This window comes from Ammospiza caudacuta, chromosome 8, assembly GCF_027887145.1.
Source record: "Ammospiza caudacuta isolate bAmmCau1 chromosome 8, bAmmCau1.pri, whole genome shotgun sequence".
Classification (NCBI taxonomy): Eukaryota; Metazoa; Chordata; class Aves; order Passeriformes; family Passerellidae; genus Ammospiza; species Ammospiza caudacuta.
Genome location: NC_080600.1, coordinates 42,670,402 through 42,686,098, shown reverse-complemented (window position 1 = coordinate 42,686,098; position 15,697 = coordinate 42,670,402). Strand labels below are relative to the sequence as shown.

Below are 15,697 nucleotides of genomic sequence, written 5' to 3'. Positions count from 1 at the left end.
GTGAATGGAAAAAAAAATCCCTATTATTTACAATAGAATTGATTAATATTCCTCTGATATTTATCTGGCCCAGGAGTAAATATTATTAAACACCACTCCAGGCACTGTGGAAAAAAAAATATCAGTGGGGTAATAAATGGAAAATTATGTTTCTTGCCACTTGAAGATGAAAAGGTAAAACAAGAATTCTTGCAGCTCTCACAAAATAAGTGAAAAGGATTTCTTTTCTCAGTGTGAGGAGTTTTTAAGCAGCACCAAAGTGCCCCAGTGGGATATGAATTACTGCATTTAAAGATGGATATTCATGAGTTTACAATTTTAGGCGAATTTTGCACTGTCACAAACCCAGTGTGGCTGGCTCAAGTGACAAACTGGGGCTTGCATCCAGGCCAAAAGCAGGATGGAAATTCAGCCAGAATTCAGGATCTTGGAACCAGAGGATCTTTAAGGTCCCTTCCAACCTAAGTCCTTCCATGATCCCATGACCTCAAAATATTCAAATTCAGCCACAGAAAAACTGACCATCAAAGCTTTCCTTGATATCATTGCTACAATGGACTACCCGAATAAAAATCAGATTAATTTTTGCTTCCTTCTATTTTATTCCAGCTTTCCTAGTTTTTTTCATGTCCGTGCTTCCATCCTGGAACACGTGTGGAGTTTGATATCCAGGGGTTTGCTGACCAGATCCAGGTTTTTTCCAGGAATCCCAGCCCAACTGGAGCAGATTTCCAAAGCTCCCCAGCTGGCAGTGTCACCCCAGGAACTCCATTCATTCTCTCTCTTCCCTGGATAGCAGCAGCTGCATCCCATTAAATAAATCAATCTCCCAAATTTAGAGCAGGGTGATGAGAGCACAGTGAATCATCTTTCCCCAAAAGCTGGTGATACAAATTTACCAAAATTTCCTGCCTGTGGAATATCCGAGGCTTTGATGCAGGATTTCTCCTGCCAGCACACTCATCCTGGGGAAGGTAATTCCTGAGGAATTCAATATATTTCAATATATTTTCTTTCTTTCCATAACTCCTTTTAACACAACTTTTAAAAAAGTTTTCTCCTCCCTAAAACTTAATCAGTTTCCTGTGGTGAAATAATAAAAACACAAATTCATTCAGAGAATTTAAAGGCTGTGAATAACATCAGAGTAGATACTTAATGTTGAATTAAGGTGAAAATTGTCAGATCTAAACCAGAAAATTAAGGATTAGGAGCCACTTTAAGAGCTGGACACGGGAAAGTATCTTCAGCCAGAATCAGTGCCATAAAAAACCAGAGTTTAAACAAGTCTTGTAAAAATGAAACAGTTTTTAGGAGTTGGTAACACTTGGAAATGAACTGGGCTGAGAGCTGTTGGTGCTTTATGTACATGAGTGAAGGGGAGAAAGTGAAATATGAGTGCATCCAAAACAGTTCAGCTCTGGGTTATTTTGGGAAAAAATGGAAAAAAAATTAAAAGGGAAAAGGAAAAGAGAAAAAGGAAAGAAGAAAAGAGGAAAAGGGGAAGGTGCGAGGAGGAGCTGCCTGCCCTGAGCTCGGGAGCCTCTCGCTGCCAGTGCTCCCGGTGAGGGTCGGTGAGGTGGGAGATGAGTCTGCAATGTCAGCCTGAGATCCCAGGGTTTGTCAGGCTGGGGAGGGGCTGAACTACAGCAGGGGTGCCAATGAACCCACCCCAGCACCCCCAGCTCCCATTAGCAGCTTCTCAGAAATGACCTTTCCTCACCACTCACAGAGTTTTTCCAGGAACGTGTGGAGGACAAAGCTCTGGATCACTGGGATTACTCTCCTTCCTAGAAATATGTACACGAGCAATTCCCATGTTTTAACTTGCACATATTCACTTTTTAATTCATCTCAGCTGCACCATGGCTTTCTATTTAGGACTTTCCCTTTGCTTGACACTCTGAATGTTTCTTTCAAGAAGAATGGATTGTGTAAAATAATTTTTGGGGGAATAAAAAGGGGATGGAAATGTCACAACTGCTTTCAAAAATCATTTCTAGAGACTGAGGCACTTATTTAAATATTACCAGAAAGATTATCTTGGTAGTTTTCATTCGGAGTTATAATCTTTCAGAGATCCTGCTGACTATAAAGTTCGGCAACAAACAGAAAAGGTGTGGGTTTTTTTAATAGGATCATGGAATTCCAGAGGGATTTGAGTTGGAAGGGATATTGAAGACCAGGGGCAAAGACACCTTCAACTATCCCAGACTGCTCCAAACCCTGTCCAGCCTGGCCTTGGGCACTGCCAGGGATCCAGGGGCAGCCACAGCAAATCTGGGAATTCCATCCCAGGGAAGAATTCCTTCCCAATATCCCACCCATCCCTGCCCTCTGCCAGTGGGAAGCCATTCCCTGTGTCCCACACAATGATAATTTTGTCAGGCACATCTCCACACCTGCTCTCCTGCTTTCCCTGCCCTCTCATTTCCATCTTCTCAGCACAAAGCAGGCTGCACTTGGAATTTATTCTGCCTCGATAAACCACTAATCCTCCCTGCAGCACCAGCAGTGCCATTTGCAGCGAGTTTAATTCGTTATTTCATTAACATGCAGTGATTTTCCAAAGAACAGGAACGGGATTCAGGCGTGCCAACGTGCATCTCAGAGGATTCCTCCTGCACTGTTTGCTTTCAGCAGCCGAGCTGGGATTCACTTTGCCTCACAGCGCTGCTTCCCTGGAAGCACACAGCCCAGAAAAGCTGGAACTCCCCAAACTCCTGCTGGAACCCTTCCTGGGAACCACAGAGATTGGTAAAGAGTGTTCATTTCATCCTCCTGCTCGTGTGGGGAAGGCAATTGCAATTTATGAGGCAGAAGAAATTCATCTAAACTCAGGGTGTTCCTTGTCAGGTCTATTTTTCTCCTTTGCCTTGCTAGGAAAAAAAGGGTTGAGAAAAGGTTTGGGTTTGTGCTGCCTACAATGTTGGCCCCATAAAACACAATCTGGAACCTGTCCCTCCTCAGAGGAGACTGAAGCCCTGTCACCCTGAACTAAGTGATCCTCCACCCTCACTGAGCTGACCCTGCTGCACACCACCAGGTCATGAGCAGGAGTGAAGAAAGGAATCAGCTAAACCCAGCTTGATTCTGGGTTAACTTTGAGCCTGGTTCATTTCCCAGCCTGGACTGGCTGCATGAGTACTCAGGACAAACAGGGAGTTGAAGGATTGGGAACTTCTTGAGGGATCCACGTGGCTTTGGAGTCTCGTTGACATCAAGGCGTGATAACTCCAGATTTTGGTTCCTCAGCAAACTCATACCCTGGTGGATTTTCATGCTGCTTTCTGAAGCCTAAATTATCACCTCAGAACACAATAAATGGAAGACCCCAATCTGCTCCTCAACACTGGCACAGCACCAAGGACAGAAAGATTTCTTTGCTTCCCTGAGGTCTGTGGGGTTTTTCTCAGTAATTTAGTTGGGATTCCTGAGGATGGGAGGTGGTACAGCAGTCACCACTGTTGTCCTGCCTGTGTGACAACGTGCAGCTCCTTAAAGAAGAACCTGGAAATTTATTTCTTTTTTCCCAAGTCTAATAAAATACAAAAGCACCACAAACTACAAAAGGCCCATTTTCCAGACTCTGAAAATCCTGGAGATGTCAGGGAAGACACCACTAATCCCCAGGCATCTAATTTCCTCTTTGAATCTGTTGTAACTGTAGAAGAACCCAAATTTTCTCCCTCTGAAGGTAACTCCATGATATTCTTAACTGAGCTACGGTGAAATAGTTTTGGTACCAACAAAAGGCACCGTATGGCTGTGAAACTTCCTCCAGGTTAATCAGAGTATTTCTTGCTGCAGATGAGTCCTGATCATTATTTTCTTTTCAAGTTTCCAGTTCAGCTTCCTTGGCTCATCCAGAGTTTTTCAGGCTCCTGAAGAGCAAGTTTGGAATCAATGCAGGCAGCTCAGAGAGTTGTAAAGCTTCTTATACTCCATGCTGTATTTACTGCCCGATTTTCCCCTTTAGCAAAACTCCTCAGAGTTATGAAATCCACACTTTTCCCTCTACTCTGCTTCACATGTGATTAACACCATAAATCCACAACACCCAGAAACGCACTAAGATCTCAACTCCAAGGCAACCCCATTTCAGTTCAGGAACTCGGCCCAGGTCAGCATCTCCAATAAATTTCCTTTACCAAACAAGCACAAACACATTGTTCAGCTCAAATCCCAAAGCTGGCCGTGTAACCAGGCTGACGCTGCTCGTTCCCTGGAGTTCAGGGGAATAAAGCTCCTTCAGATCCCAACATGAGCACGGTCACTGGAGAGCAGCCCACCACTGTGACATTTGAATCTGAAAATCTGCGGGGCTTAGGTCATAAGAGAACCACCTCCTCCTCCCTGGCTACTCCAGCAAACCTCTCCCTTTTACTCATTGGTAACCAGCTTTGTGTTTATAAAGCAATAGTAAACATTGTTAGCCATTGTCAAGGCAGAAAATAATAACAAAAACAATAATAATAAATCTTAAAAGCAGGGTCAGAGTTTCATCCACTTATCTGGAAAAACAGATAAGGACTTTTGAAGTTGCCATAACAATCATGCTGTGGGTAAAACTCCCAGTGAATCTGGCGGCAAGAGGTGATCACTATCCAAGCAGGGGGCAATCCAAGATCCCCTTTGTGGAGCCAGTGAAAACAAAAATTCAGAAGCCCTTAATCTGGCTGCTCCAGCCAGACCTCCTCGAGTGTGCTCACAGAGCCCAAGCAGTTCCACCACAGAGCTCCGTGGTTATCCAGCTCCGTCTGCTTTTCCTCCGAAAGCAGAGTCCACATCTGCAAAGTGACAAAGTCAGCGTTTACACTTGCCCCAACTATTTGGCATATTTTGAATTTTTGAGGATTAATTTCGTGAACAGTCAGCACTGTTTGGCTGCAACGCAGACAAAATCCTTCGGCCTATGAATACAAGTCTGTTTGCAATTTTGAGGGGAACACACTAAAAGATCCGTCAGCTTAGTTTGAAAGGAAACCTGAAAGTAATATACTTCATTTTTCTTCTCAGTCTAGGATATGGACTCTTTCTTTTAGTTATCTGTGTGGAATCATGGAATGGGTTGGATTAGAAGGGACTTAAAGATCCCATTCCATCCCTGCCATGGGCAGGGACACCTCCCACTGTCCCAGGCTGCTCCAAGCCCCATCCAGCCTGGCTTTGGGCACTGCCAGGGATCCAGAGGCAGCCAAAATTCTGGGAATTCCAGCCCAGCCAGGAATTCCCAATTCCCAATGTCCCATCCATCCCTGCCCTCTGGGATTCCCTGGCTCCTGTCCCTCCATTCCTTGTCCCCAGTCCCTCTGCAGCCTTTTACCCTCCCTTGGATGAGAACTCAGGGCTTTCTCTTCCTCAACACGACTGAACACCACTTCCTCAACGCCACTGAAATCCAGGTTTTTTCCCAGAAACCTCTTTAGAGGTCACATTTCGGTGTCAAGCCGACACTCGGTTATCCAGAATTCTTCTACACGGTAATTTCTTGGAATGCAGCATCTCCATGCGCAAGGGCTCTTTCTGTCCCGGATGCTTTTTGCCACCGAAATAAGCCATATTCCTTATAATACACCACGTAATCCCAGAGAATTACGAGTAAATAAATAAATAAACACACAGACAAACTCAGCGGAGTCCGCTAAGTTTGTGTTATTTGATTTCGCAGCCGGGACGGGCGAGCAGCGGCTCCGCCGTGAGGCGATGACCGCCCTCACACCCGCCCTCAGGGCGCTGCCCCAGCGCCCTTTCCCCGCCTCTTCCCGGGGAAAAAACAGGGATTTCCCCGTTTTCTCCACATTTGTGCCTGTTAGCCTCATCAGGGCTCGGCTGAGGAGCGGCTCCTCCCTCAGCCCGCTCGGACAGAGCCAGACACACCCCGGTACCCCGGCGGCTCCCCGGTGTGTGAGGGGGCCGGCCGGGCTCCAGCCCCTCCCTCCCCCGGGCCGGGAAGCGAAAGCGAAAGGCGGCCCCGAGCCGGCTCCGGAGGTGTCTGAGGAGCCGCCGGCAGCTGCAGCAGCCCCGGCCGTGCCCCCAGCCCGTCCCCCCAGCCCGTCCCGGCCGTGCCCCATAGCCCGTCCCGGCCGTGCCCGCCGGGAGCCGAGCGGTGAGGGAGGCCTCACGTCCCTTGGAGGAGTCGCAGATAAACCAAAGAACAACTGTTGTTCATTTCTGCTTTCACTTTCCTTTTTTCCTCCACAGAAAACTGTACAGCAGTCTCTGAATTGTCGCTGCCCGGTCCAAACCAGAAAGGGATTCCGGGCTCCAAAACCCCAGTTTCAAGGCAGGGCGGTGCGGCTCAGAATCAAGGCGAGGATTCCCAGGTGAGAGGGTCAGAACTGCCGGGATGAATCGGGAATTTGGGCTGCTCCCGCTGGGATTTCAAGGTCAGGCCGTGGAGTATCCAACTGTGAAAAACGCCAATAGCTTGTTTTTAAAATTTTAGAAGTTTAATAGTAGTAAAATGGTTATAAAAATAGTAATACAGTTAGAGTAATACTAATTTGGACAATTTGAATTAGGACAATATGAGACAATAGAAACAAAGAGTTATGGATGGCCGGGTACCTTTTTCTGGGCAGCATAAGCCTGAAAAAGGACACAGGTTAACAAAGGATTAACGCTTAAAAACAATAACCTGTTGCATGTTCATATGCCTCATCCATGATGCATAAATTCCATTCAAACACAGGATTCTGTCTGGTCAGTGTCAGCTTCTTCCTCCGAATCCTAAAGGCATCATCCCGCCCGAGCGAGGCAGGAAGTTTTTCTCCTGATAATGGAGCAATAAATTCTCTTTCTCTAAAAGATTCAGGTGTCCTGTGGCTGCTATCTCACTACAAATTCTTTCTTTAGAAAAAAGTATCCTACAGCGCATAGTTTCTATTTTAACATTTTGTTATACCCTGAAACTATATTTAACACACTACTTACATGAATTAATCCAGCATTACTTTCTAACACAACACATGTAATATTCATTTTGATATCTGTGAAAATTATTGTGAAAATATTTGTGAAAAAGGAGGCTTCAGATATGCAGTATCTGTCACTTTTGCATATGGAATTATACATTTATGTTTAAAAATTTTTTCAGCTTAGCACAGCTTCTGGTATTCCTGATATCAGTTGCATAAAAAATATGCACAGTGTTTTATTTTTTTTTTTCCTGGTCCCTCAGGTTTCCATGGATTTTACCAGCCCTCCATTATCTCTCCAAGACAATGGTTTTGTAAGTATTTCCTGATGTGCTGCCTGGGAGTGAAATCTGTATTTGACTTTCGTATCTCTGACTGACTCTGAAGGTTTGTGCTCCCACTGCTACTGCTTGTCTCACCTTCTTCCACCCTTTAACACTTGGGGCATTCCCCATTTCCACCTCCTGTTTCCATGGGGAGAATCCCATTCCCAAGGTTCTGCATCACAGATTTTCCCAGAACTTTCTGTCCTGCCTCTCTTGCTCATCTGCCTTTGTGGAGGATTCTAGGGGAATTTCCCTTTTCCTGGGATTCAGCTCCAGCAGTGCACAAATGGTTTGGATGGGACTTTCCCTGGCCTTTCTTGTGTTTTCTTGATTATTTTTTTTCCTTCTTTCAGGATGTGTGAAACCATTTTTTTAGTAAAAAATCATTTTTCTTATTATCTTCCAGCTGTTGGCATGTGCATCCTTTTTATTCTCTGCACTCAATCCCTGGAGTGAAGGAATATTTTTCCCATTGTAACTAAGACACAGATGGATATTTCCCTCTTGCTTAATTTGAAACTGGAAGAAATACTTTCTGTTTTATTATTTTTAGGAAATACCCAGCATTATCAGGAGAACTGACAAGATCATCTAATTCAGATCTTTTCCATGGATTATCTAATTTAGATCTTTTGCTATTTCTAAATTTCATGGTTCCCATTCAAGCTTTATGTAATCTTGAGTAAAAAGGGAGAGAATATTTCAGCAGATCTTTTTGGATTTTTTTTTTTCCTGCAGAACGTTGCAGCCGTAGAAATAAATCAGAACAGAGATTTTCCCTCTCTTTGGGCTTTGTAGTTTCCCTGCCCCTGTGAACTTGTGCCCTGAATTTCAATTCTGAAATGGTTCTTTTATCACCTTCCTTGATGCTACCTTTTATTATCCAATCTCCCTGAGCTTGGAAGATCAAAATCCCATTTTCACTTTTATTTTTTTTTTATTGACACCTCCTCCTGGAGGCACTGCTGAGAAAGCACAGAGCTAAACATTTATGGGTTTGAGGGGCTTAGATCTGTGTGGAAGAACATGGAGACAACTTGATTTATTATTTAGCTAAATAATAAATTCACCTGTGCATTTTAGCAGTTAGATAATTAGCAAATAATAATGGCTGGCCAGTAATTCACAATTTCACAGATTTTTTTCCTGGCCAGCCATTAAAATAATTCAACAATTTGACCTAAGTGAATGATGTTTTAAATTTTTTTTTGTTAAACTTTTTAATTTTTTAAAGATTGTTTTAGAATTGTTTGGGGTGTCTCAGCTGTTGGCCAACAGAGGAGAAAACCAACGTGTTCCTCTTCTCTCTGCAGAGTATGGTACCCACTGATCCACTTGGGACACCCCTGGAAGAGATTGAAAAACTCAAGGAAGAGCTGAGGATATGGAAGGCAAGTTCTGTAAAGCACATGGAGTCATGGAAATTTGCTAAAATACAAAAATTGGTGCATCCTTCTGAAATCAGATCAAACCCCCCACATTTATAACACCTTTAATTTGTTCTGCTCTTCCATGCTTTGTGCTTGTGTTGATGGCACTCTTGTGAGTTGAATATTTACCCAAAGTGTTAAAAATTAGTAAGTACAAAGGGCTTACTCAAGGTTTTGTTTGTTCCTCTAGAAATAAACCTTAAAATCTTCTTCCTTTTGCTCTCCAGATAAGACTTGAAGATGCTGGGAAGATAAAAGCTGACCTGTTTTACTCCAAACTAGCAGCAGAGGCAGAGTGTGGCAGAGCAGAGAAGCAGCTGGCAGAGCTGAAGGAGCAGGAGAAGCAGAGGAAGGACAGGATCACCAGCTGTGAGGTGTGCAGGGGGCTGGAGGTGTTTGCAGGGCTGGGAGGGAGCTGGGGCTGGCAAAATGGGAGAACATTCCCAGTTTCACCAGTTTCACTGGCTTTACCAGTGTGCAGCTGTGCTGGTCGGATGTTCCACATGTTTTTTGCTGCATTTCAGTTTTTCTCTAGCAGGCAAAGAGACTGCAATAAACTGAATCTGTTTTGGGGTGAAAGCTGCCAAAAGCAGCCTTGCTCTTCCAAGGTTCTCCCCTGTGGATGAGTTTGAGGTCTGGGTGAAGGGGATGAAGCCCAGTGGGGTGATTGCACTGCTTTGCCAGCTCCCTGCTCTGTCAGAGGTCACAGCACCCAAAGGATCAGCATTTCTTAGGTGCCAGTGAGCTGGGCAAGAGCCAGGGCCTGTCTGAAGAGGGATTTTCCTTCTAGAACTGCTGGTTCCAGAACCCCTTGGTTCATTCCCTCGATATTCCATGGGCAGGAACAGCAGAAGGTCCCACAGGCTGCCAAGGAGGTGCTTCCAGTGAGCTTTGGTGGATCACTCATGAGAAATTACAGCTTTAAGCCATTACAATATAATTAATAGCTTAAACACGCTCAGGTTGTGGGGAGATTTTCTGAAAGCTGATTTTTGGTTCTTTAATCACAAAAGTTTGGATTTGTACCCAGGAAAGGTCATGATGACCATGTGGCTTTGGCCTTCAGCTGATGGGAAGTGCTCCAAGTGTCTGCAGTGGTTGGTGACTTCCCAGGAGCCACCTTGTGATGGTGGAAGAAGGTGACAACATCTGACAACATCTGCTCTGCTTCCTTCTCATCCTCTCACATTCCCTGTCCAGGAAATCCTGGATTTGCTCCCAGAGCTTTGTGTCCAAGCAGGATTCCTTGTTCTGGAGGAATTATGGAGCAGACAGGAGGAAGGAGGAGGACATGAGGAAGGAAGAGCAGCAGCATAGCAGAAACTGCCCAGATGTTGCTGAAATATATTTCTGTCTTTATTTAAGTGTTTAACTCTGCATTTCATCTTTTTGGCCTGTAGCAGGAACTCTTGATGCTAAAGCAAGAAAACACTGAGCTGAAAAAGGAGATGGAAAAGCTCAAAGAAGACCTGGAAGAACACAGTTCCCAGGATAATCCGGTAAAGGAGGGGAATATTTGGAAATTGGTCTTTTAGGAGGGCAGATTTTTATTTTCAGAGAATGGTTTGGGTTGGAAGGGACCTTAAATCCCATCCCATTCCAACCTCAGGGACACCTCCCAGTGTCCCCAAGCCCCATCTGGCCTGGCCTGGGACACTTCCAGGGACCCAGGGGCAGCTGCTGTGGGAAACCTGAGCCTCCCCACTGAATCTGTCCCTCTGAAAGGCTGCTGGGGCCACTTGTTCAGCATTTGAACCTCTACTAATTTCAATATGAAATAAACCTGAAAGTTTCTTATTTTTCCTGGCAAGCCAGTTTGAAGCAGGGAGAGGATATGGAAATAAATCCAAGAGGTACTGGAAGTGTGAGAGGAATGGAAGCAAGCAGACATTGATTCAATGGAAGGCAGTGGAATCAAAAAATATTCATAGCATTGGTAATATTCAAGTTTTCTTTTTCTTGTGTCAATTCTAAAGTTGGAGGTTAAAAAGAAGGTGGCAGAAATGCAATTGAAGTTCACTCACCTGGAAGAGATGAAGGATGATGGGGCAGATGAGGATATGGACACCCACTGTGTGTTTGGGGTGGCCACAAAAACCCCCTTCAGACTCAACCAGAACCAGGCACTGCTGACTTTTGAAGATGAGGAAGGTAGGATGTGTATTTTAATTATAAAATTTATGTCTCTGATGTATTTCACCTGGTAGTGGTGGGGTTTTCCCCAAGGGTGTTTTGAATGGAACAGGAAAAAAATCTTATAATATTTTATACAATAAAAGCATCTTTCATCAGCTTAAGTTCTACTAGTCCCACTCAAAATCTATTTTATATGTATAATTAATAATATATTTGCTATATTTATTGTATTATTTTAGTAACATTGTTTGTTATTAATAAAGTCGGTATAATATTTTGTTATTATATTATTTGGACTACATAAAACTGCAGAGGTTTTATGGAAGTAGGCATGGATGCTTGGGATCTGGTTGCCTAATTATTATTTATTTCTGCTTTACTGGTGCAAAAGGAGATTTTTTAAGAGACTGGGGAATAATTTGGGGTTTATAATGATTAAACAAAGCTTTCCATATCTGATTTCCCCCAGTTGCCCAGAGGCTGACAAAGATGAGCAAGCACTGTGTGAACCTGGACAACAGAACAGCAAATGTGACAGTGAAGCCTTTTGAACTCGACATGGGATTCCAGTTTGAGGTAAACAGCTGAAATATGCAACTCTCAAAATCTGAGCTCTTTAAAAACTTTAGGGTCTTTTTTTTACTTTTCAGTGTTTTCAGTCACAAAGTGCACAAAAATTTGATGTTTTTAGCTCCACGTCACTGTCTCTGGAAAGAAGATCAACATTTCAGACATACCTGAGCTTCCCATTCCTGAAGAATGGATGAGAGACAAACTTGAGCTGCATTTCTACAAAACTGAGCAGGCAGAAGGAGGAGGAGAAGTAGAAGAAGTGACCTACAACAGGGGGTCTGGGACGGGTGTCATCACATTCCTCAAGCCTGGAGGTAGAGTCTGGAATATTTTCTTATCCAAATCCAATATTTTCTTGTACAAATCCATCAAATCCATCCTGGGTTCCATTCTGGGGTCACCACTGAGTGTTGCAAACTCTTCCCACAGGGAGCTGATGGATCCCCCAGAGATGTGGGGAAATAAAGCAGTTTTTCATCACATCCTTTTGGAGCAAACACAACCTGCTCACAGTTCATGAGCTTTCTTTCACAACTTTTCCCAAAAAAAACCTGATTTTTTCCCTCTGCCTTGCCAGGCACTCATTCTGCAAACAGCAAATCAGGAAGATGAGTTTGATTTTAGCTCTGCTGCAGGACAGTGCAGTTGGACAGGCATTCCTGTTGCCCAGCTGGATGGAATTCCATGATCAATTCCACATCCACTTGGAGCAGCTGCTTCAGATTTATTTCGGAGCTTTGTGGGCATTTCATGATTTTGCTTTTTGTTTTGGAAGTGCCAAATAAACTTTTTGCAGAATGCCCATAAAGAATCTACAGGTGTGCCATCCTACATTAGTTGGATGAGCTTGGTCATTGAAATGTTTATAAAATAGTGGTTAAATTATATTAAATAATTAACTGTTGGTTTTTTTTTTTTTTAATTCTCTTACAGCAAGCTACAACTTTGTGGGATGTACTAAATACCCTTTCTGTGCAGAGGAAAGGTGGTTCATCATTTCTGTCTCACCACATTTTGATTTCCACTTGATGAAGTTTCAGGTAAAGGAATCTACTCCAGGCTGATAGAACAGAGAGGTGGGAAATAGGAGGAGGGGCGGAATTTTCACTCCCTTTGTGTGAACTTCACAACTTCACAGTGGGTGTGAAATGGGCTGTTGAGTTCATGTGAAGCTGCAATTTATTTTTAAAGGGTGTGCTTGTGTTTCCTTGATGGAATTACCTCAGCACTCCCCCATGGCTGTGCTGGGCTGTTTGGGAAGGAGCTAAAGCACAAAGCTCTGCCAGGATCCCAGAGTCCCAGCAAATGCAACATTTGCTCATCCATTCCTTGATTTCACTCCTCGTTCAGCCCAAATTGTGAGAGCTGCCTCATCACACTGTGCTTTAGGAGGAGATGGCGATCAGGGCAGAATTGTGTCTATCATTAGGGCTTTGTCATTAAGGCATGGCTGCAGGACACACCGCTGGTGTGGGGCATGTCCTGGCAGGGGTTTTGTGGGGTGGTGCTGGCAGGAGCCATCGGGGCTCCCCAAACCCAGAGTGTGGCTGCATTAGGGAGTGCAGGACACACCAGTTAAAGTGTGGGCTTGGAATCGTGGAACCACAGAATCTCCTGAGCTGGAAGGGACCCACAGCATCACGGATCCAGCTCCTGGTCCTGCACAGACACCCCAAAATCCCATCCTGGGCACCCCTGGGAGTGGTGTCCAAAGCCTCCTGGAGCTGTTGGGAATGTGCCCATTGCCTGGGGAGCCTGGGCAGTGCCCAGCACCCTCTGGGGAAGAGCCTTTCCCAAAATCCATCCTAAATCTGCCCTGGCCCAGCTCCAGCTGTTGTTCCTCTGCTCCCAGAGGGCAGAGATGGGAGCTGTCCCTCAGGAGCTCCAGACTGGGATGAGTTTCCCCTCCCTCTTCTCCAACAAACCAAGTGCCCTGAGCTGCTCCTCCAAGACCCTTCATGGCAGTGTGAGTCCAGAGTTCCAGACCCTACACTGTAGTGTGAATCCAGACCCTATATGGTAGTGTGAATCCAGAATTCCAGACCCTTCATTGTGTAAATCCAGAGTTCCAGACCCTTCACTGTAGTGTGAATCCAGAATTCCAGACCCTTCATTGTGTAAATCCAGAGTTCCAGACCCTTCACTGTAGTGTGAGTCCAGAATTCCAGACCCTTCATGGCAGTGTGAATCCAGAATTCCAGACCCTTCATTGTGTAAATCCGGACTTCCAGACCCTTCACTGTAGTGTGAGTCCAGAGTTCCAGACCCTTCATGGCAGTGTGAGTCCAGAGTTCCAGGCCCTTCATGGCAGTGTGAGTCCAGAGTTCCAGGCCCTTCATGGCAGTGCGAGTCCAGAATTCTGCTCTTTCCAGAGAAATTCCCACTATCTAAAGTTTTCCCCTCATCAGAGATCCCAGCCACACCTGAGCAAGGAATTCAATTCCCATCTCTCCCAGTTCCCTTGAGTGCACAGCTGCTGTATAATCCAGGTTTGTTTTTCCTCCCCAGCCACACTGCAGGGTTTCCAAGAAAACCATTCTGCTGAAAGGAGTCCCAGAGGTGGAAGAGGATGAAGAAAGTGTGCAGGACATGATAGAAATTCACTTCCAAAAGCCAAGCAATGGTGGGGGGGAGATAGAGAAAATCAAATACATCTCCAAAGGAGCAGCCTATGTTTGCTTTGAGGAGGATACTGAGAATGCCAGCTCAGGAGCCAGAGAGGACTGATGAAGTTTCAGGGATTTCTGTAGATATTGTGCTTTAATGCTCTGAGATTGATACTGCAGCAAAGGAATCCCTGCCTTCCTGCCTTGTCTCATGGCTCTGGCTTTGCACAGGGAGTCAGCAGAAGTCCCTGCCTGTGGTACACATGAAAGGCACAGACCAAGCCTTCAGCAGCCCCTGAGACAGCTCACATTTTCTGCAACTTTCCATATTTTATACCTTGCAGATTTAAAAATAGTCCAGAGTGGGATGAGTGGATTATTTCTTATGTTCTGGATGCAAAAGCCATATTTAATTTAATCCCAATCCAAGCCTCGTCCCAGTCCTGCTTTAAGTTCCAGAGTTTCAGAAGGTGGCTCTGGCACAGCTCCAGTCCTGCTGAGGTTGCTGAGTGCCACCAGAACTCAAACACCTGAAAGAATCCTGTAATTTCATAAAAGCCACCTTATCAAATTAGTGATAGAATTAAAATAGAAAATGGGAAGAATAGAATTAAAATAGAAATTAAAATAGAGAGAATTAAATAGAAAAAAAAACCAAGAAATTTCACTTAAAAATGGCCTGGCATTTGCTGCCTTTAGCTGTTCGTAGCCTGCTTTATTGTTTGATTTTAATATTTATTTCTGCAATTCAATTTTCCTCATTTTTGTTCATGATTTTGGTAATTTAAAACGATTTCAGCCAAGGATTGAGCTGGTGCTGGACCTGGTTTTGTAACAGTGCTGCTGAACAGCCCTGAGGAATCTGGTGATCCCAGGCTGGAGAGTGATTTTCCAAGGAGGAATATTTTTCCTTTTCTGCTCTCATCCTTGGAAAACAAATCCTCCTCAGACTTTGCACTTTTGTCATCCTTGGGTGCTGAAATGGTTTGGCCCTAATAGTCTTGTCTCCAAACTAACATGAGCCTGACATTGGAAATAATTTATTTTTGGGGTATTTGACATCTTGATGTGCAGGGAAAGGAGAGGGAATACCTCAGGGATTATTATTGCAGACAAACTGTTAACTGGCAATGGATAAAAGTTGAATATGGAAAGTTAAAAGGCTGCAAACACCAGAGTTTATTTTGAATTTGCTGTTGAGTGAGATCCATGTGACTGTAGCACCTCTCACTGTTTAGGGCATGCAAAGGCAGGGATTGATTACCTGACCATTGGAAAATAATAATAATTACTTCAAACAAAGTAGTGCTGAAGAATTTACAGAAATTGTGCACTTTTGCACTCTCAGGAACGTGGTAAGACCAGACACCTTAAAAAGAGAGGGGGAAAAAAACCTGAGAAAGGTAAAAAATGTCATGAATTTCAACTGTATCTCACTGATAAATATTGACAAGTAAATCATTAAAAAGGAAAAAGCTTAAAATTCTCATAAGGTGTGACTCATGAGGAGTAGTGAGAAGCTGCAGGTTTTAAAGCCCAGAAAACAAATCAGATTTTTACACTTTAAAGGCAATGTCTGTAAATGTCTTGCCTTTGTCTCTGATGAATTATGGCTTGTGATGATTGCCCTGTTAAATTTTAAAGCAGCAATGGTGCTTTAAAGGCTGGAGACTGGTTTTAATGATGAACAATAAGAATAAAGTGTC

General features: G+C 44.1%; 1 protein-coding gene across 2 annotated transcripts; it reads left to right on the top strand.

Annotated features, from left to right (window-relative positions):
• Positions 1–5,919: 5,919 nt before the first annotated feature.
• NMI (N-myc and STAT interactor) lies at positions 5,920–15,697 on the top strand. Of its 2 annotated transcripts, none has more exons than XM_058809570.1 (11): positions 5,920–6,109; positions 6,205–6,326; positions 7,184–7,234; positions 8,560–8,637; positions 8,904–9,050; positions 10,080–10,175; positions 10,653–10,827; positions 11,282–11,388; positions 11,504–11,699; positions 12,319–12,425; positions 13,894–15,697. In XM_058809570.1, the coding sequence occupies exons 3-11, from the start codon at positions 7,190–7,192 to the stop codon at positions 14,110–14,112; spliced, it is 1,170 nt and encodes a 389-aa protein (XP_058665553.1). In that variant the 5' UTR covers positions 5,920–6,109; positions 6,205–6,326; positions 7,184–7,189; the 3' UTR covers positions 14,113–15,697. The 2 variants fall into 2 exon arrangements, with proteins under 2 accessions (XP_058665553.1, XP_058665552.1); XM_058809569.1 differs by having other exon boundaries at positions 10,077–10,175.